At 31.8% G+C, this 23225-nt stretch overlaps 1 protein-coding gene across 1 annotated transcript in view; it reads right to left on the reverse strand.

The window, feature by feature from the left end:
• LOC117179063 (nesprin-1-like) overlaps positions 1-23225 on the reverse strand; it is a 296643-nt gene that overhangs the window by 106068 nt on the left and 167350 nt on the right. Inside the window, exons 21-32 of the mRNA XM_033370700.1 lie at positions 21622-23213; positions 20217-21528; positions 19769-20132; positions 19093-19701; positions 18221-19006; positions 16941-18101; positions 15340-16122; positions 14615-15265; positions 13294-14538; positions 12879-13217; positions 12487-12792; positions 12226-12377 (exon numbers count right to left, since the gene is read on the reverse strand). Coding sequence (XP_033226591.1) covers positions 12226-12377; positions 12487-12792; positions 12879-13217; positions 13294-14538; positions 14615-15265; positions 15340-16122; positions 16941-18101; positions 18221-19006; positions 19093-19701; positions 19769-20132; positions 20217-21528; positions 21622-23213 — 9300 coding nt within the window. The remainder of the gene's footprint in view (positions 1-12225; positions 12378-12486; positions 12793-12878; positions 13218-13293; positions 14539-14614; positions 15266-15339; positions 16123-16940; positions 18102-18220; positions 19007-19092; positions 19702-19768; positions 20133-20216; positions 21529-21621; positions 23214-23225) is intronic.

Here is a 23225-nt window from a genome sequence, read left to right on the forward strand (position 1 = left end):
TAAAATATTATATTAAAATTAAGTTTATTTATTTATTGAAATTGATTTCGAAATATCGTGTAACACGTTGATGAAGAAGGAATAAAATAAAATGTTGGAAAGATAAATCTAGAATACCGTTTTTCAAAAGTTATTATTTTGAAAATGTCAACAAAGCTAAAATATTTGACTAAAAAAATTACAAAAAGGGACTTTAGAATTTAGTGTAAGATATGCGTTTCATTAAATGATGTTAAAAATATCTTAGCATGTGTCAAAGAAAATTGATTGATTTGGAGAATATCTTTTATGCTCAAAATTAAACTTAAGTAAAATTGTTCACTTAACATCATAAAACATTCAATATAATGTTTATTTTAACCTTAAGAAATTATAAATTCCGAATTTTCTCAAGTATTAAAATATTAAAAATATTAACTGAAAGAAGATAATAAATTTTCATTGTAAATATTTCAAAAACGGTAATTTTTTGCAACCCGAAGAATAATTTTTCACTAATTTTTTTAATCATAAAATCCAAAATAATATGAAAATTTTGAAAAATAGTTGCGTTGTTACAAAATTTTGGGACGGACATTTTAACCCCTTTAAAATAAAGTAATATTATTGTTGAATATTTTAAAACTTTAAATACTTTAAAAATTGATAAAGTATCTTAATTTTTTAAAATAATTTTTTATCTTATACCCGCAATTCATTTAATACAGGGACGTCTGAAAGATCCAGAAAAATAAAAATCTTGTCACTGAAAAAAAAATTCTGAAAGTTAAATATTCGAAACAGAAAATTTCCGAAAACCCCATTTGAAAATTTCCAAATAATAAAATTCCAGAAAAATGTATCATATTTGCTAATTTGAAAATAATTGCGGAAAGTTTATAATGTTTCCAAATTTGAAAAATCCTGAAAATATGAATTTTCTACACAAAGTTGCCGATTTATAAAATATCCGATATCGCTAAATTTCAGAAATTAAAAAATTATTTAAGTTAAACAATTGAAAAATTGTTTAATAAATCCTATTTACTCATTCAAAATGTAATAATGAAATATTTTGATGAAAATTTTTGTGTCGATATTCAAAATTATTTTTTGAATTTAAAATAACAGTTATTAAAGAATAGTACATTATGTAACAAGGGGCGAAAGGAACAGATTTTTCCCGTGGGTGAGTTTACTGCCCGATCGAGAAGATTTTTCCCGAGGTTGCGTTTACTGGCTAGTAATTGCTTGAGAGAAAAATTTACTTTCGTCCCGTGTTGCATATAGTATTTTATTCCACTCTCGACCGTGGCCACCTTTTGGATCTGAAAAGCGGTTCCGACGCATTGTTCTATACCTTTATTCGCGCCTCAAATTCTGATCGACTAATTTTTACTTTCGCCCCGCAAATTTCACTTTCGCCCACAAATTTTACTTTGGCCCCTCTAATTTTATTTTCGCCACGTAATTTTTACTTTCCCCTCGCTAATTTTGCTTTCGCCCCGCTGATTTTACTTTCGCCCCGCTAATTTTACTTTCGCCTCGTTAATTTTACATTCGCCCCGCAAATTTTACTTTGGCCCCGCAAATGAGGTTTGCAGGAAGTATATGCTACTTTCGTCCCTATTATCAGGGGCAAAAGGTGGTAATTTCGGTCGAGTGTTGAATAAAAATATTTTTCAATTTAAAAGAGCAATACAAGAACAAGTTGTTGGTTTGAAGAGCAATAATTTAAAAAACCTGCTATGAATGTTTAAAGAAACAAAACTTGCATTGAAAAATAAAGAAAAATTTATTTAACATTAAAAAAAATGTTTGTAATCCAAATATTTTATTATCGTATTCTGATTAATGAAATTTTAAAATTCGGTAATAATATGATAAACTGTTGGGATATTTAAAATTCGATAATATTATAAACTATTCGGGAATTTTACAATTGGGGATTTTTATATTTTTGAAATGTTTTGTTTTTATCTAATATATAAAAAATATTAAATCAAGGTGTTATAGATGCAGTATTTTGATTTATAATTAAAAGCTAAATGAAGTAAACAATTTGAAATTTTCAAAAATTGCTACGATACGAGAAAGTAGCATATGCATGCGAAATATATGGAAATGATTAAGTAATCCAAAAATATGCTAAGTTTTTTTTAAGATCTCTTTTTTGTATAAAAATTTGATGATTCTATTGTTGGCTTCAAAAATATATTTATTAGTAAACAATTCAACTATTTAGTTTAAAATTCATTTTCCTCGATTGAAAATTCATCTATTTGGCTGAGGATTCAGCAATTTTATTAAAAATTAGGTTTTATTCGTTTAATGCAACTGATTGAAAACTCGTCTTCTAGTAGAAAAGTTATCTTTAATGGTATAAAAGTGATCTTTTGTGGTCAAAAATTGATCTTTTTTGGTTCAAAATAATTTTTTTGCTAAAAATTCACCTTCCTTCAAAAAAGTTTATCTTTTTTCTGAAAAATTAAAGCACTTGGTTGAAAGTTCTCTGAGTTTAGAGAATTTTGGGCTACGTTACATTCCGGGCAGTTACTTTTTAATATAAGTTTTTATTTAAATATGCATAATAGTTTTTTAGAATTATATGTCTTGTAATGAGAATCTTGTTCTTGGAGTTTTTTCGCATTGAGAATTATTTTTCTTCAATTGTTATTTCAAATACAAACAATAATTTTTTTAGTACATTAGAAAATCTTATATGAATTTCTGTTGAATTATAGTTACATGTTGTTCCACAAAAGTTTTCAAATTAAACCTAAAATCATTGCCTACACCGCTTTTTAAGAAAGTCTCAGTTTTGTTTTTAAAAACTTTTGAGTTTAAAATTGTTCATATTTGTACTTGCTTATAATTAAAGATTTAGTTTTGCTAACTAATTATAAAATGTCTCGAAATTTCTTGATGATTAAAACTATTTTTATTGAAGTTGAAAGTACTGAGTGATTTTAAAAAATGGTATATTTTAAATATTAGTACTGAAATTAGAAAGATTTTTTCAGAAATATAATAGGACTAAAAAATGAACTTAGTAAAAATAGCCTGGCTCATAAATAAACTGTTTTGTAGAAAATTAATCTTTTCGGTTTGAAAGTTTAAAAATATTTGTTAATTGTTTCTTATTGTCAATATTAATATTTGTTAACTGCTTAAACTAAAAAAGTAAAATATTTTTTTGTTGTTGAAAATTTCTCTTTTCTAATTTAAAATTTAAAATTTTCTTTAATGAAGATTTAACTATTCCATTTTTGGGTAAGCTTGATCTTCTTAGTTTGAAAGTTCAACTATTTGGTTGAAAATAGTAATCTGATTTATTGAAAATTCGTCCTTTTGATAGAAAATTAATCTTCTTGGTGAAAAATATAACTATTTGGTTTGAAATTTAGACATTTTGATGAAGCATTGTATTTTTTTGTGAAAAAATAGTCTTCTTACTTAAAAATTCAGAAATTTAGTAGAAACATATTTTCTTGTTTAAAGATTCATATTTTTGGTTGCAGAATCAACTATTTTGTTAAACAGTCATCTTTTTTGTTCAATTTAACGTGTTTTTTTATTTTAAATTGCAATATTTTCTTGGTTTAAATATAAAATATTACATTGTTATTTGAAACATCTACTATGGCATTATTCGTTGAGGATTCGCCTTTTTCATAGAAGATTTAATTAATTAGGTGAAGATTGAACAACTTTATAAAAAAAAACTTTTCTTTTTTTGTTGAAAATTCATCTTTTTGGTTGCAAAATCGTTTTTGTTTTGGTTGAAACTTAATTCTTTTTATTGAGGATTTAACTAATCCTGTGGAAGATTCATTATTTTGGTTAAAAGTTCATCTCGCTGGTTGAAAGTTTAACTACTTTGTGGAAAACGGAAAAAAAAACTTTTTTGCTGAAAATGTAACTCATCAATTTTTTGCTGAAAATCGAATTTTTTAATATAATAATTCAACTACTTAGGTACAAGTTGAACCACTTTGTTGAAAATTTATATTTTTTATTTGACGGTTTTGTTAGAAAATGTATCGTTTGGTTTGAAAATGTGTGTTTTTTGGTTAAAATTTGACTCACTTTGTTTAAAATTTATTTCCATAGTTGTAGATTCATCATTTTAGTTGAAAATCCATCTCTGGTTTAAAAATTAACTGTTTCATTAAATCAAAATTTTATGCAAATTTATCTTCTTTTCTTGAAAATTTATGTATTTTTGTAAAAATTCTTTTTTTTGCGTTGAGAAAATTAATCTTCTTTTTTGAAAATTCATTGTTTTTTTATTTTTATCTCTGGTGGTTTAAAAATTTAATTTTTTCAAAACTCAGCTCTTGTTTATTTTTTATTTATTTGGTTAAAAATTCATTTGGTTTTAGTTTAAATATCAAGTGTTTCATTTTTTGTTAAGAATTCATCTTTTTGTTGAAAAATCAACTGTTTTTAGTTTAAATTTAATAAGTCTTGTTTAAAAAATCGAATACTGGTGGAAAATTCATTTTTGTAGTAGAAAATTCCAGTATTGTGTTCAAAATTCAACTATTTTATTGAAAATTAAAGTATTTTGTTAAAAACAACTTTTTGGTTGAACATTTGTCTATTTGCACTAAAAATTCGTCCTTTTGGATTTAAAATTAATATTTGTTTTTAAAATTAAACTGTCCTCTAAAACATTAAAATAATTTGTTGTTAATAGTATTCGTTTTTGTTTAAATTATATTATTTGGTTGAAAATACATCTTTTTGGGTTGCAAATTCTACAACTTGGTTGCAATTTTCATATTTGATTGAAAACTAAATTTTAATTAGCTAAAAATTCAAAAACTCATTAAAATTTCAACCAGTTTTAATTGAAAAAATCTCATTACACATGGAATTGAGCTCATTTTAACGATATGAACAACAAATTATCGGTTAAAAAAAGGTCATGAAATTGCTGAGAAAGTTACAAAAATGAGAAACTATGAAATATTTTCGATTGCAGCGTTGTGAATTTTACCGTGATGAAATTAAAATGATTAAGAAACGGTTTTTTTTACCACAAAATCAGATTTCGAGTCCGCATGAGAAATAAAATGTCTGCATTTTACTGAACAGTATTTTTTCACTGTAAGAAAAAAGTTACCTGGAAAAATGAATTTTTTGGTCCTGAAAAACATGGAAAAGTCCTGATTTTTTTTAAAGAAACGCTGGACATGCTGCCTAAATAAATTTACGAAAAAATTAAACTGTCAAAAATTACGTAAGATAGGGTGGTACAAAATTTCAGAGAAAAACTCTACGTTAAGAGTGTAATAGAATCAAGATTTAAAAAAAAATACCTTTAATAATCATTGTATCCATGAAGTCATAAACCCATACGTCAAAGTCAATAACGAAACCATCAAAATTAATCACTCGCGGTTTTAATCACACTTCAAAAAACCAACCGAAACAAATTGAATGAAACTTAAATTAATTAATTTTTTTCTTGTCTTTTTAAATAACAATTAAAAATCACAAAAAGAGACAGCTATGCGCCGAATTGCTATTCAATAGTCTGTCTCAAAAGGAGGGTAAAATCCAACAGAATAGTTTTATTGATCGAATTATTTATCACTTGACTATTAGCTTCGCTCGTTACCGTGGTCAGTGATTGGACGCGCAATGTTTGATCGACATGAGTCTACTAACCAGGAACGCGAGTGGCGACCGATAAAACGCCGCCCGGTCTCCGGTCCCAAAGAAACTGGTTAGACCTTCATGAATTATGATAGCCATGGTCCACCAGCCTTCATTCAAAATTTCGACCTTCTTCTATTCCTTTCGATTTTTTTCATATTCCTAATCTTTTTTTAGAATTCTCTCTTTTTTCATCTTCCTCACGAAACCATACTGTTCACACTGTTTACGTCATGCAGAGAATTCAATTATGACGCAGCGCAAAGAGTGATGTAAACTCTAATATAAACTCACATGTGGCTGACTATTCGCAGCACATGATACAAGACTGTCGCAGGTTTTTTATTACACTTTTGTACTTAGGACCTTCATTTTTTGCTAGAAAGGAAGATGCCGTCATTGGGTTAGAATCCTGGAGATACAAGATAGGAACCAGAAATAAATTTGAATAATAATTTAAATAAATTTTAATTTTATCTACTTATATTTAAAATGCAGTGCATATTTTGTTAAAGTTAATGTGCTAACTATATTAAATTAAATTTAAACCGCTTAAAGTTTCTCAGTTTTTAAGTGAAAATTTAGATTTCCAAAAAGATAGATGAATTTTTGACCAAATAGTTACATTTTCAACAAAAAAGATCAATTTTCAAACCCATAGCTGAAATTTGAAATAAAAATATCAGTTTTCAACTGAAAATTGAATTTTTATAAAAATTTATAATTTTTAGTTTACAATTTATAATTTTTATAACAAAAATTTGTAGTTTCACAAATTAATTTTCAACATAAAAATAAAGATTTATTTTTAAAACAAATTTAATTTAACTTCCAATCAAGTAGTTTTAGATTCCAACCAAAAAAATTAATTTTCAAATAAAATGATCAATATTTGGCTGGAATAACTGAATTTTAACCAAGAAGAAAGATTTTCTAACACAAAGATGATTTTTCAATAATACACGACTTTTCATTGAAATATTTGAACTATCAACTACAAAAAGAAAAATTTGCAATTATAAATACGGAGAAACTCTTTAATAGCACCGATTTTGGGGCTGACCTTGAGTGTGAATTAACTCATTGCAGCCCGCTTCGCTTTTGTTTTTTCACGCTTGACTGCTCGCCTGAGTTACAACCTTAGACCCCGCGGCCCCCGCACAATTCCTGTTATACCTGCCTACGGCGCGGCTTCAATTCTCGGAATTCGCTATAGAAGGGAGTAACTAAATTTTTAACAAAAAAGATTAATTTTCAACCAAGAAGATGAATTTTCAAGAAAGCTCATGAATTTTTAATTGAACAGATAAATTGGCAACTAACGATTAAATGCTTAATTTTTTCAGCAGAAAAAAATAATAATAATTTGCAACAAAAACAAACCTAAAAAAAATAGTTACATTTTCCAAAAGAGTGCTGAATTTTCAACTAAAATGATAAGATTTAAACTAGAATCATTTAATTTTAAATAAAGAGATTAATTTTCATACCAGAAGATTAAATTCAACCATAAATGTTAAAATTTTGAAATAAAAAAGATAATTTTTCAACCAAATATTGAAGTTACATTTTCAGAAAAAAATACAAATAAAAAAAACACAAAAATTTTCAACAAAATATTTAAATTTATAACTCGAATAGTTAAATTTTCATTAAAAAAATTTAAAAACACAAATTTGTATCAAAATATTTTAAGTTATAACTATAATAGTTAAATTTTCAGTAAAAAAAAGAACTTTCAGCAAAGGAAAAAAACGAATTTTTAACAAAATAACTTATTTTTCAACCAAGGAGATAAACTTTAATTAAAATTATGAATCTTGAGCAACAACACATTAATTGTTAATAAAAGAGTAACTCACAATCAAGTAATTAAATTTTTATTCAGCAAAGATAAATTCGGAACCAAAAATGTAGTAGTTGATATTTCAATCAGAAAAAATTTAAATTTCTAATCGAAAAAATGAAATTCAACCAAAAAGAACGAATTTTGAACAAAATACATACATTTTCAGTTAAAAAAATTCATTTAAACTATCAAAAAATCAACAAAACGGTTGAATACAGTACGATAAAGCTTTCTACAGAGAGGAATCACTGTTATTCAGTTTTATATTTCAATTTAAAAGAGATAAGCATCATCTCGAAAAATTCCGTGTTTTGTTAAAAAATGGTCTTTTTCGGTTGAAAATTCAACTCTTTTCATAGAACATTAAACATTTGTTTAAAATTCATATTTTTTGCTGATAAGACAACTGGAATATTTTTTGGATGAAAAATATTTAGTTTGAATATTTGTCTTTTTGATATAAAAGTTCATGTTTTTTAATAGAAATATTGAATCTTTCTTGGATAAAATTGCAATTATTTTGTTGAAAATTCAATGATTTCTAGAAAATTTACTTTTTGTTTAAAATTCGTATTTTTGTTTTGAAAAGTGGAGAAAAATCTTTTTGAATGAAAATTCAACTATTTCTTGAAAATTTCTCTTTTTTATTTTTTAGTAAAAATACTACACCTTTCTTGCGCAATTTATCTGCCTGCGAAGCGGCAGCAAAATAGAACTTTATTATATTGCGACGAGCGGCACGTAAAGTTACAGCAAGGAGGAAGAAGGGAGTGAGAAGTGGAAAAGTAGTAAAATAAAAGAGTGAGACGAATTCATTTTAAACTTAAGTTCAACGGCGAAGTGGATTTTGGACTTCTAACGACAACCCACGCGCGTGCGTACGTGTTATAATCAAGCGCCGTTTGGCAGAAAAAGAGTTCTTATTCTGCCTATTTCAGATAAAGAATCGTATGCACCAAGGCAGTAAAGTTGTTTTATAATCGGATGCCGCTTTCCTAATCTCGCCTTCGGCTTAGACGTTAAATTCTGCATCCTCGAAAAAGGTTCAACTTTACTGCCTAGGTACATAATCTACTATGTTCAAAACTCATGCTTTATGGTTAAAAACTCGAATATTTAGCAGAAAGTTAACTTATTGTTTACAATTCTTATTTTTGGATTAGAAAGTGAACTGGAACCTTCTTTGGATAAGAATTTAACTATTTTTTATGTGTTTTTTTAATTCATCTAAATTTGAGAAAAAATCTATTATTTCAGAAATTACATCTTTCTTGGATAAAAAGTCAAATGGTAAGTTAAAAATTAAACTATTTTGTTAAAAAGTCATACTTTTTGGTAGAAAATTCTATTTTGTTGAAAATTGAACAATTTCTTCGAAAATGTATATTTCAATTTTATATTTTGGCGTCGAAAAGAAAACTGAAATCTTTTCTGGATGAAAATTCAACTTTTTTTTCTTTCATAAAACATTCGTCTGTTTTAACAGAAATTTTGTCTTTCTTGAATAAAAATGCATATGTTTGGTTGAAATCTACACTATTTTGTTAAAAAGTCATACTTTTTGGTTGAAAATTCTACTGTTTTGCCTAAAATTTAATTATTTCGAAGAAAATTGACTTTTTGCATACAATTAATATTTTAGTGTCGAAAGGAAAACTGAAATCTTTTCTAGATAAAAGTTCAACTTACAAAAATTTCATTTTTTTAAAATTCATCTGTTTTAGTAAACCTTTCATATTTCTTCAATAAAATTAAAAATGTAACTATTTTGTAAAGAATTCAACTATTATGTTAAATTTACATCCTTTTTTGTTGAAAAAATATTCGTCTTTTTGGACTGAAAATTCAATTTTTTTCGTAGAAACTTATTTTTTTGTTAAAAAATTCATATCTTGAGCTTGAAAAGTTACCTAGAAACTGTTTTGGATGAAAAACCAACTACTTTAGTTTTTTAACAAAAAATTCATCTGCTTGAAAAAATTGCATTTTTTCGGATAAAAATGCAACTATTTGGCCGAGAATTCAACAATTTTTTTCAAAAGTCATTCGTTTCGGTTAAAAAATCGTCTTTTTTATTAGAAAATTCATTTTTTCATAGAAACCTCGTTGTATTATCTTATCTTATAAACTAAAAAACCATTTTTCGTGTTGGAATCAACTGCTAATGACCCACCGCTTGATGGAATATTAGTCAGGAAAAAATTAGGGAATTTTTTTAATGAAGTTCTCCGGTAACCCTGATGTAATATTCTTTTTAGTATTTTATTTATCTTATATCTACATGTATTTCTTCTTTTGCATTTGCTTCCTCCTGAAGATTATCTTCTCAGTTATAAATCTTATTATTTTTATAAGAGTTTAATAATTTTCTTAAAAATTCAACTGATTTTGTAGAAAATTTATTTTAAAACTTAAACTCAAAATTTGGCATCTTACTGGTTTTAAAATTTGCGTGACTTTGCAGAAAAATTATGTCTCATTCAAAACCTAGATTTTCATGTTCAAAAGTCAAACTAAATTTTTTGTTGGATGAAAATTCATCTTACTTAGACGAAAATTTTTTTAACTGACAATATAGCTATTCCACTTTGGGTTGAAAATTCATCCTTTTCACTGAAAATGCAACTCTTTGGTTAATGATTCAACAACTTGGGTGAAATTAAAACCATTAAGCTGATATTTAATTTTTTTATTAAAATTTCATATTTCTGGTTTTAGTTGAACTATTTGGTTAAAAATTAAACTATTTTTATGAAAATTTAAATTTTTGGTAGAGAGCTAACTTTTTTGTTAAAATACAATATTTTCGGAATGAAAATTCAACCGTTTTGCAGAGAATTCGTTGTTTTTAAAAATTCCACAAGTTTATTGAAAATCGGTGTAATTCTTGTTGTTGCAAATTCTTATTTTTGGTTAGAGCATTAATTTTCGTGGTGGAAAATTCATATTTTTGCTTAAAAATGTAACTGTTCCATTTTTAGAAAATTAATATTTTGAATTAAAAACTCATATATTGGGTTGAACTTTTTGATTGAAAATTCATTTTTTTGCTAAAAATTAATTGTAATAATAACTTGCAATGTAACAATTTAATCTTTGGTTAAAAATTTATCATTTCTAGTTGAAAATTCATCTAATATGATAAAAGTTTGTCTTCTTTGGTCGAACATTAATCTTTGTGGTAGAAAATTAACTTTTTTGTTCAAATAGAATATACTCGTGTGGGAAATTCAAGAGTTTTAAAGAGAATTTGTTCTTTTGGCTTTAAAATTTGACAATTTTGTTGAAAATTGATGTATTTTGTGGCAAATTGATTTGTTTATTGGTTGCAAAAATAATCTCGTTTGTTTAAAATTCAATATAAATATAAATATAAAAAACATCAACATAAATAGTATAAATTGTTTGAAATAAAATTAGTGTAGATGCCATATTGAACTAAATCTGAAACGCTTTAAATTCCTGAGATTTAAAATCGAAATATATTTCGTTTTGAACAAAATACATAATTTAAGAAAAAAGTTAGGCTCTCGAATCAGTTGCATTTTCAACTCAAGAATATAATTTTTCTACCAAAAATAAAATAGTTGAATTTTCAGTTAAGATAATTGATTAGTAACCAATGAACCGAATATTAAACACAAGAGTACAAAATTAAAATGTAATAAATTTCTTTAAGTTTTAGTTACGAAACCATGTCAGAGACTTGGCTAGAAATTTTGTAACTAAAAGTACAAAAAGCATAAGAAGATGATATAACTTAAATATTACATTTTATAAATATCAGGAATTTCTTAAACTTGTTCTGAAAATTATTTTTGTGTGTTTTTCGTTCTTTTTTAAATATGCGTAAAATCTGATTTATGATCCAAAAGTTTTCAAAGTTGACCACTATTTGTAAAAATAACATATATCCAAAGGGCTACCTAAATTGTAAATGGTTCTTTTTATTGATTTGCTGGATTTTAACAAACTGCAATTAAATCAAGCAAATTCTATCTTTAATATAAAATTATTTATGTAGATGATAATTTAATATCAATAATATCTTTAATATAAGGCTGAATAAATATTTTTCTGAACGTTGCTTTTTCAAATTGCGTAATTTTAAATGTTAATTATTTTAATATTTGTTAATTTTAAAGATAGTTTTATTGAACTTATTCTAATTGCAATAATAATTTTTTTGGGCTTGATTATGCTTATTAATGAATGAATAATTTATGTTAATTAATGATTAAATTATTTGACTTTATAAAGTTTCAAAATAGAAGTGGTTTAATTTTGATAACGCCTATTTTATTGGTGTATAACTATGAAATTTTTAATTTCGCGATTGTTTAATTTTAAATTAAAAGTTTTTCAATTTTGAAGGCTACTATTTTCAAATTGCAAAATTCCAATTGTGTTCTGTAATACAGTCTAATTTTAAATACTCAAATATTAAGTTTATTAAACTTTGAATTATTTTACAATGTTTTATTTTCGTACAATATAGTATGTTTAAATGTAAAAATTGATTTTTACTTTTTTCCAATATGAAAAATATATTTTGAATATTTTTCTATAATAAAAATTTTTGCGAAGTCTTTATTATTATTGTATCATGTATTTTTTTCTATTGGAACTGTGACTGTTTTTTGTTATTAATTTATAAAAATTTCATTTGAAAGTCGTACAACTAGTTATTTTTAGCATTAAATAATATAACATTTTCTTTCCAAACTTACGTGCCGACAGCCTTTTGCAGTTTTTCAATACGTTCTTCAAGGCAGCGAGCTGTTCCTTCTGTAAACACGGCTAAATAAGCCAGAACGGGTCCGGCTAACGAATTTATTTCCTCCACATCAGGTCTCAATTTTTCAGCATCTGCAGTCAGCTCCTGTTACAATAAGCAATCAGTATTATAGTCCAGCATTACAGCTTTATTCCAATGACAATCATTTACGATTTATTTAAAAACTTTATTTTAAAAACCAGAAAAAACTTACATCCAAAACTTTGATAGTATCCAAAACATGTTGCTTGGATCTAACAACTGTATCAACAAGTTTGCTTCGTTCTTCGATTCCATTTAGTCGAGCCTCAACATTAGTCCAGCGAGCCTCAAATTCTTCCCAATGTTTTGAAAGTGCCTCCAAAGCATCACGACGTCCTTCCAAACCGGAAACGAGTTCACGCCATTCAGAACCGATTTCCGCCAACTGAGCTTCGATGATCGTCTGATTTGTCGCATCCGCTTGTCGCAGGATCTCCTTGCCTCTTTCGTTCAAAAGGTCCAACTCGAACTGTTGATTCTGAAAAGAAGTCGAAATTCAAATGATACAAATATGTTAGAATGTCAGGAGTTAGCGCTGGAACTGAAGATTATCGTCATACGTACTTGAACATCATTGAGTGCATGCGTAATCTTCTGGATATTAAATTGAAGACCAGCGAGAGTTGTAACTGGTTCATCAGAGAATCTAGTTCTTGAAATCACAGCCTTCACACGTTCCAAAGTTTGAGAATAGTCTCTCCAAGTTTCAGCCCCTTGTTCAAGTCGAGCTTTTTGAGACTTAGCAGTGTTCAAAGTGTTCTTCAAAAGCTGAGTATGTTGCTGTTGTTCAGCGCTCAACTCTTCCTGCTCGGATGGATTTAAAGAGGGCCAAATTTTATCAGCAGCTTGTTGAATCTGCTGAGAAACCAGCTCTCTTATTGAAGTCTCACTACTAAAGAAAATCTGCAAAATAATTTTAAGGTAAAATATAATTTTCGGAAGATTAGCATCAAACTAAATCATAATCGCGACAATGTACCTTGTGCTCTTCCAGGTCACTTAAGATATTCTCAAAGTCAAGTCCCTCCTTATTACCCTGCAGTCTTATCTCAGCTTCCTTTACCCAGTTGTGAAGTTTCTCAGCCAAGGCAGCATAGTTCAGTCTCATCTGCAAGTTGCTTTCTAAATATTTTCCCCTTTCCTCCAGTTCTCTGGGCATTGAACTCAACAAAGAGACAGCTTCACTAAGCATCTCTTTCAAGGAACCAGGCATACCATCTTCATGTCTCACAGACTCCTTCAAATTCCTAATTCTATCCAGGTATTCATTAACTCCGTCACAAAGCTCCTGGTGCTTCTTCAGTTCTTCCTCTACATTCTCAGAATTCCTTTCCAAAAGAGGACGAGTCTTCACGTCCTTTTCTTTCCCTTCAAGCCAGTCTAGAATATCAGCCAACTCATCAGCAAGACGTTTATGTTCTGCAGCAGCCAGTTCATGTTGTTCCCTTTGAGACTCAACAGCTCGTCTCAAAGTCTGTAACTGCTGTTTCAAAGACTGAAGTTGATCAGTAACATTGTTCTTATCAGCAGCTGAACCTTCCTCAGCAATTTGTTGACCCTTATCATTTGCACTTGCAAGAGTGGCTTCGCATTCTTGAATTTTGAGAATCACATCATCATACTTCTTAATCTTCTCTTCAGTTGTCTGTCCGCCTTTCTCGATATCTCTAACTATTTCCGTATACTTAGTAATGAAGGTTAATATCTCATTTATCAAGGCAATAAATTGTTGTCTGAGAAGAAGAAGTTGTCTTAGCTTCGCAATCTGTGCCTCTAAGGCACTTATCAGATCATCTTGCTGAGTAATGACTCCATGAAGGTTTCCAACATTCACGTTCTGAAGATCAGAGAGCTTGGCTTTATTGTCTTTCAGGTCACCAAGAATTTTCTCATAGGCAGCGAGCATGCCCTCTACATCCTCAACTCTTGATCCTATTGGTTTGTTTAGTTCTTGCAGTTCTTGTCGAATATCAGTCATAAACTGCACAGCTTCTGCAACTCGAGCAGCTGCTTCTTCAGCTTCGCCAATGTTTTCTTGCAAAGCTGCTGCTCGCTCGTTGATCACATTAGCTACTCTTCCATGAGCTTCTTTCATATTCTTCAACTGCTCATTTAGTTCCAGTTTATCAACATCACTTACTGTTGGGAGGATTGATTTGCCCTGCTGAGTTATCTTCTCTATATCATCTGCGTACTCTTTAGCTTCCTTCTTCAAACGATCATACTAAAAAGAATAAAGGATGTTGAAAATTTAAAATATTAGGAGTAAAAGGTGTTAATGAATCTTGAATCAATCCTACCTTCGCAAGTTGTTCCCGAAGAACATCAACACTCGAGCTCCTTAATTCAGAAGAAGTAGCAACCTCAGCTTCCTTAATCCATCGTTCGCACTTATCGATCTCATTTTCAAAAGCTTTACGACCTTGAAGGAGATCAGTTAGTGCAGCCTGCTTCTCTTTAGCTTCCTTCTGTAGTTGTTCATACTCCTCACTCAGTTCATTTAATGATCCTTGGAGACGATCACGATCTTCCTCATTACATTCTCTAAGAAGATTATTACCTTGTTTCAGAATTTCATTCAGTTCCTTCTCACTGAAGGCCCTTATATCAGCTTCCAAACCATTATGCTGGACTATATCTTGTTCAACTTTTCCAGCTTTAAGAGGCAAATAGCTGCTGAGCTTCTTCAAATCGTTACTTTTCGATTTTATCCAAGCACGAGCCTTCTCAAGGTCACCTTCAAATTTTCTTCTAGCTTCAGCTGCTGCAGTTGCTGCTGAAATTTCCTCCCTCAAAATTGAACAAAGCTCAACTTGTTCACCGCGCAATGATCGAGTGTCAACTTCCAACTGTTGCTGTTCACTAGATTCTAGTTCATTTTGCATGTTTCCTACTCGTTTTTCGAGAGCATTAATTATCACCTGTTTCCCTTCTGCTTCCTTTAAAGTTGCCTAACATATTTTAAAATATAAGGAATAAGTAAATATTAATGAAAGTTAATAAAACCTTTGGCTAACATAGTTACCTTTAGGGCCAGAAGTTTTTCTTCAGCTAATTTGGTCTCGAAACCAAGAGACTCTGAGATCCTAGTAAACTGTTTCTTCTGACTGATCCAGTCCCTGTTTTCTTCGATCTCCTTTCTTGTGGCTTCAATACCCTGGGCTGTCATCTCTAGAACTTGGGCCTTCCTTTGTAGTTTTTTACCAACATCAGCATGTCTTCTTTCAACTGATTTGATCTGTTCTTCAATCTGCTGCGAATCGAGGTTGCTGACTGAATCCATCACTTGGTCTCCTAGTATCTTCACCTCGTCCAATCTTTCCGGTCCTTGGCTCTCAAATTCAGAAGTTATTTCTTGGACAGAGGAAATTTTCTGTCCAATCGTGAAACCAGATCCCTTCTCAATAACATCCACCTTGTTTGAAAGATTATCAAACCAGGTGTGGATGTCTTGAACCTGATTTCTGTACTTCTGAATCAAATCTTGTGAAGCCTGCTTCCCAGCTATGGCATCAATTAATTCAGTTTCCAATTTATTCAAACTTTCTCCAATGTCATCGTCTTGATCTGGAATAAGTGACAATTCAGTCCATGCTCGTGACCTTCGTTCTCCGACGTTAGAAAGCAAATCGTTCATAGCTTGAAGTTCTGCCTGGGCAGCTTCAGCTCTCAATTTTGCTGGTCTTGATTTCCATTCTGCACATATGGCTCGCTGCTGATTTATCCAGGCTCGAAGTGCGTTCTTCTGGCGAGTCTGTTCTTCCAGTTCACTTACTGATTTTGTCACGTTTGACAAATGTGTTTGCATCTTAAGGATTAAAAAAAGTATTTCGTTAAGAAGATTTCCTTTGGTATTCATAGATGACGGAACATAAAAGAACAATGCAAACCTCACAACACAATTGGTTAAGTTTCGCTAAGAAGCCACTTCGCTCTATATTTTCTATCAGCGCTTTCAGCCTATGAGCCGAATCTTCGTTATCCTTCTGCGCAAAGGTGAGCCAAATAATAATGAACAAAATAAAAAAGCGTGCATTCAATTACGGGTTAAAATACGTTGTGCATAAAGTAACAATTTACAAATTTTCATGCTAAAATTAAGAATTTTGTACACCTCAAAGGATTTTTTTTAACTAGTTATAGGGTTCAAAGATTAAATGCAAAAGAAAATTAAAGAATAGGCATTGCTTCAGATCGACTTAACTAGGGTTTTAAGATAATATTTTTCACTTCATGCTTGGCCTAACCACTTTAAACTACAGAACAGATTTATCAATTACAGTATGTAATTGAAAAAAGCTGACATAAATCACTAATTAAAAAAATGTGCTTCATACTAATTGAAGACTGGTTAACTGATCTGTGATTTAATTAAATTCTAGTGAATTTAACTAAATTGTGAATGAAATCTAGCGTACTTGAATACATTTATGGAAACTTCTAATCTATGATTACAAATAGTTTATAAAAAATAATAACAGAGGTGCAATCGAAACTAATTTTTCTGCATAGAAGTTTCTTTGCATATTCTTAACAAACTAGCCACTACTTCAAAGCATTAAAAATTGATTTAGTTAAATACAGCTCTAACAACTCTATCACAGTAAAAGAAACAGGTATAAATACCTGATCGATGAGATCTTCAAGGCGACTTCGAACCTCGATTTCTTTGGCCGGAATTTGCACCGGAGGTGCATCAAGAGGACTTCCAGGTCTGGAAAGACAAGCAGCTGCAGCTTCACAAGCTTCCACAGCCACTGCTAGTCTTCCTTTCTCAGCTTGAAGTTTATTATGAAGAATTCTAGCCCTTTCTAGACTTTCTTCAGCTGATTCCAAAGTATCAAGAGGTGCCTGAAGTTCCTGAGCAACTTCTGGTTCATATATATCCAAGTTGTTCATAATACTCTCCAACGTATTTTCATACTCCTGGAACTTGGCAAAAGATTCAGCCAATCTGTTTTTAATTTGCAGAGCAGTATTCAGAAGCGAATTGTAACTTTCACGAACATTTTGAAGTTGAGTTTCAATAGTGAGCCTGATGGAAGGCTTAACAGATTCGTATCGATCAATCTGTCCATGACCTTTGGCCTTGAGATTATCCAGCACTGATTCGTACTTTTGAATTTCATTCAACAGATTTTCATGCTGTTTGATTTGATCGATTGTCTGCTCTTTGTTAGTGATATACAAAGAATTGTGGGACATTAGTTGAAAAGAGGTTTGCAAGAGCCACTTCTCAGTTTCTTGAAGAGCTGAGTGATAAGCGTTGTATACTTGAACCTCTTCTTCAAATAATTTCTTCTGTTCTTCCACTCGTTGTCCAAGAGCTTCCCATCGAGATTCAAGAAGGCTTGTTTGATTTCGTGTAGTGTCATCATTTGACCATTTGGAAAGTTCAAGAGCTTCAGTAAGCAGATGATCAAGGTCGGACTTTTTGCTTTTGAATTCTTCAGTCAAGTGCTTACATTTTTCGAGCAAGGTCTTCATTTCACCAAATTCACCCTTGGTATCTGGCAAAACGTTTAAAGTTTCTTCGGTCTCTGATAGCCATTGCTCGAATCTATCATGAGCATCTGAATAATCCTCCCAGCGGTTCATAACTGACTTTATCTGAGCTTGAACAGTGTTGAGATCAATACTTAGTTGCTCCCAACTCGACCTCAAAGCTCCCATATCGTTTCTGAGCTGGTCCTGTTGTTCTGGCAAGGCAGTGTTGATTGCTTTCGCAAAAGCATTTTGTAGAGTTGATAGCAAATGTTGACCTTCAGTGATTCTTGTAGATACCAGCTGCAATCAAGAATTTCCAGTCAATTTTTATGTAAAAGGAATTCTAAAATACACTAATACTGACAATAGAAGATGAGAAAACTGAATTATTTGAAACTAAGGCACTGAATCTAACTTACCCTGATAGTTTCCAGTTTGTCCTTAGCCCAAGAAATGTCTCCAACTCCAACACAATCTTGAACCGACCCATGAGCAGTTTGTAGCCATTCTTCCAATTCTTTCTTAGCCTTCAAGAACTCTGTATGATCCGAAAGATTCTTTTCAACTTTAGAAACTAATCCTTGAGCATCCGTTAGAAGAGAAGTGTATTCAGCCTGAAGCTGTACAGTATTGTCCCTCGCCCAACTGCAAGCACTCAACTCCATCAAACTTTCACATTTATCATTCAAGTCTTCAAGAACTGGTTTCTGATTCATAGCTTCCTCTACGAGTTTTTTACACCTGGCCAAATCCTCTGGAGTTTTGTTTTCTTTCACTTGTTCTTCACTAATCTTCTTATGGAATTGATCAATCCATTGCTTCATGCCATTTAAAGCACTTGTGAATTGTGACCAGGAAATTATACAGTTGGAAAGAATGTTTTGTGATTCATGACATTGAGACTGCAGACTATTCCAATCTGTTTGGAGTTGATTCATATCTTGATTGATTGATTCCTGACCATCAGGTCCAGTTGTTGAAACGACTGCTTGATTAAGTTCGATGACTTTTGAAATCAGGGATTGACCTTTTGGTAGTGAATGGATGATTTGGTTCACTTTTTTTTCTCGATCAACTACTGTACCTCTTTCACCATGGGTTATACTATGTTGCTGTAATTCTACCTTCGTGGTTCGAACCCAATCTGCTGCTTCGTTGTAGGCTTGTTGGTAGCTCTCATGCTCTTTTACCTGGGTATCAAGATTCTGAAACAGTATTTGATAGCATTAAAAAGTGATAAAGTAATTTCCATGATATTTTATTCTGTTATGAACATCAAATGTGCACTTACCTTTATTTTTTGGGCAACAAGTTTTTGCAGTTCTTCATACTTTCCAATTGTCTCATCACATGAAGCCCTAGGAATGCTAGCATCTTCAGCCAATTTTGACTTCAATTTATCGATAGTTTCACTGTGTCCTTGAACATCCCTCTGAACAGTTTTATATTTTTCAAGCAAAGCTCGCTTCTCACTAAGATCATTTCTGAAGACTTCATCCAACTGGACTTTGCTTTCATCTTCCTCAATCCAGTCTGTTATTAAACGATGTATCTTGTTCAGTTCCTCCAGGACACTGGCTCTCACAGCCAGTTTTTGTCTAGCTTCTTCAACGTCAAATAACAGTTTGTCAAAATCAGCCTTCAGATTTTCAGTGTTTTCCTGAATCTTTGCTGCTCCATTTTGTTCTGTATTCATGATGACTTTTTCTTTTAGCTCAAGTGCATAACGAAGCTTGTTTTGTCCCTGCTCGAGAGTTTGACGAATAGCCTTACAAGTCTGTAGTTTGTTGTTCACCTCTGTGAGAGTATTTGGGATATCTTTGCATTCAGCAAGTTTATCGCGAGTTCTTTCGATCCAGTCCTGGCATTCTTGATACAAAGTATTGTGTTGTTGATGTTCCTAAGAAGAATGGACGGTTACTTTTCACAATAAAATACCTTGTAAAGAAACTATCTGCTAATCTTACCTGATAGTGCAACTCCAATCTGCGCATAATTTCCTTAGCGAGAGATAAAATAGCATTGTACTTCGTGGTCAGTTGCGTAATTGCATTGGATATTCGTGTATCTGCACAAGTTTCTAAAAGAGCTTGGGCTTTCATATTCAGGCGATCCAGCTCCCTCTGCCAATCAAAGAGAGTTTGAAGATGAATCTGGAACTGCTCCAGAACATTCTTTTTCTCTTCAAGACTGTCTTGAAGTTTGTTGAATGATTGGACCAGTTGTTGGGTTTGTGTCAGCCATTCTGCTGCTTCGGAATACTGATCTTCGTACTCTGTCCATTTCACTATACCTATTTCCAGCAAGCTCTTCGTGTTGTTCAATGAGTCTCTGTATAAAAAAATATAAATATAATAATCAGCTTTATCCACCAATCTAGAAATTTTAAGCCCAGCAGTAACTAAGTAAACTTACATATAATTATCATATTCTTCTTGAAGCAGAGCAACTTCCTCTTCAATAATCTCTTTATCATCAGCATCAGCGATATGGCAAGCAAGATTTCCTTGTTCAAGAGCCTTTTCCAATTTCTTCTGCCCCTCGGACAATTCACTCTCAAGAACCTTCAGTTGTGTAATTTTACTGGCCAGAGATTCTTTGTCTCCAGTTGGTTCAGAACACTTTCCAAGTCTTTCCTTAGCCACTCGAATCCACTGAATGAATTCATTACCACTGTCAATAAAAGCTTGATGTTGTTCTACTGTTTCTTTCTGTTTAGCATAAAGCTCTTGAGCCTGTTTACTGAGAGTTTCGTACTTTATTGAAATCTCAGTAGCTGGTGTAGCTTGTTGAAGATCTTCTGCCTTAGTCGTAACTGATTGTATCATTGGCTCGAAAGCTACAATATCTTGAACAATGCTATTGGTCTGGCGAAGATTCGCTTTTCGTTCTCCAATTGCAAGTGAACTAAGACCAGCTAAACCTTTTCTGGCTTTCGATACCTTTTGCTCACAGACTTGCTGTAATTTTGCTTCTCGATCGTTAATCCATTGCTGGAGTTGAGAGTAGGAGGAACTGTAATCAGCCCATTGAAGAAGACTAGTTTCTAGGTGAACTTTTGTCGTGGAAATCTTTTTCACTAGTCGCTCCCAGTCGTTTTGAATTTCCTTAAGTTGAACTGCGATTTCTTCGCGTCCATCTGATCTTGTATTTCTCATTACCTTTTCGCCACAGTTTACAGTGAGGTGAACTAAATTTTGACCTTCCTCTCGTTTTCGCAGAAGCTCCTGAATTTGGTCTAATCTGCTTTGGAACTCTTCTCGACTGCTGGTTGAAGCAGCTTCTGTCCCTTGTCGAATAATCTGTTTTGCATTTTCTATCCAGTCACGAGCCTTGCCAAGATTCGTTTCATATTCTTTATGTTGAGCGAAGTTGGTCTCAACTTTATTGAGGACATCTTTAGCAAGATTCACTTGTACCTGATAACGTGAGTTAAGATGGCGAAGCTGGTTATTTATATAGGTATCCAATTGTGTTGTTAAAAGCGCGGAAGCTATCTTGTTGAACTTGTCGATTTGATCTTGACCCTTCGTAAGGTCATTTAAAATATCTTTAACTTCCTGGACCTGTTTTTCCTTTTCTTGGACAGTAGGTAAAAGTGAATTTTTCTGTGCCTTGATAAGGATATCAATCTGCTGAAGCCAATCGCTAATTCGCTCATATTCGTCTTTGTAATCCCGCCATTGGCTAACCGTTGTTTCAAGTTGATCCTTTTGATGTTTGATATCTGAAAAAACGTAATATAACAGTTAAAAAAATAAAAGGTAATACATCTCGAATAGGTTGCTTAAAGGGCAGAAAATCAAAGAAACACTCTTACCTTTAAACAAATTTTCAAAGCTTTCAGTTAAAGCCCGCATTTCATTTCGAATCACTTCTTGACCTTGGGAACTAGTACTTGCACATACAACGTTTCCAGTATGTTGGAGATGTTCAACCAGCAACTCACCCTGTGCTTTTTTATTCAGTAAACTCTCAAGTGGAGCCACTGCATTCTCAATAGCCAACTTGTCACTTAGAGATCGTTGTTTCATGGATGGTATCTTTTCTCGCGCTCGACTTAGCCAGCCAATCAAATCATCATGCGCTTCCTTATAAAGTCGGTGATCCTTATACTGATCCTGCCTTTCAGCCAATAAAGATTTAATCCTTTCAAATAAGGCATCAAACTTATTGAGTATCTCCTGAGCCTCAGAGGCAGCTAGACTTTGCTGTCCACTGGCTATCATTTCAGCAACCTTGCTCTTCAGGCTATCAACTTCAATATTTTCACAACGAACCTTTTCCTCGAGAGCCTTCACTCTCTCCAACTGTGATCGTTTTTCAGACATCGTTGTCTGGAACTGTGAAATGTCGTCAACAGATGTTTGCATGTATTCAACAGTTTTATTGATAGACTGGATTTGCTCCAACAAGCCAGCCCATTTATTAATAGAATCATCTAAATTAGTCTTGGTTTCTATCATCTTTAAAGCTAGGGATCGCCATCGCTCTTGAAGCTTAGCCAGTGCATCGTTAATTGCTTGATGACCTGCCGGTGCTGTGTTCGCTAAAACCACTTGAGCTAATTCGACAATGCACTGAACCTTCGCAAAACCATCATCCTTGTAAAGCAGCATATCATGAATCATTTCTAATTTCTTCTCTAAATCTTTCTGGTTTGAAGTACTCAAATCAGAACAATAGGCCAATTTATTCTTGATGTCCTCCAGCCAAGCTGAACACTCTGAAAGTTTGCTAGAAAATTCTTGGTGACTGGTGACATACTGTTGCCAACGATTATTCAGTTCTTTGACCTTGCATGATATTTGCTGATACTTAACACCCAATTCGGATGTGTGTGAAGTTCTCGAAGTCAAGTTCTTATGTAATAATTGAGCTCTTTCAGAAACAGCGTCAATTTCGAGTTCCTTAGCTCGAACTTCTCCTTGCAAGACTCTCAGTTTTTCCAACTGGTCGTTCTTTTCTGCAAGAGTTGATTTCAAATCTACTGCGTGAAGTTTGGTATCCGTTTCTCGAATCCAGGTAAGGCATCTTTCTTTCGAGGCTTCGAACTCATTCCATTGTTGAAGTTTCGATTCTAAAGCCTCCATTGTGCACTTAACAGCTGAAACTAAACTTTCCCATTCCTGCTGTGATGAATCGATTTGCGATCTAATATTGACTTGACCACTTTCTAAGGTTCCTGGTATGACTTTTTCACCAAGGTTCCGAATTTGTCGAATCCTTGGCTCTTCCTCTGGTAGAGTTTGCAGAAGATTTCGCAAGCGATCGAGATTTGTATGGAGGGACACTCTTTCAATTTCCGCGTCACCCCAAAGATTGACAGCATTGTGAGTTGCGTCAAGCCACTCATGGGTATCTAGAACGGCTTTGCTGTATTGCTGATGGTCACTGACAATTGCCTCGTATCTGTGACAAATC

Source organism: Belonocnema kinseyi, chromosome 8 (genome assembly GCF_010883055.1).
Source record: "Belonocnema kinseyi isolate 2016_QV_RU_SX_M_011 chromosome 8, B_treatae_v1, whole genome shotgun sequence".
NCBI lineage: Eukaryota > Metazoa > Arthropoda > Insecta > Hymenoptera > Cynipidae > Belonocnema > Belonocnema kinseyi.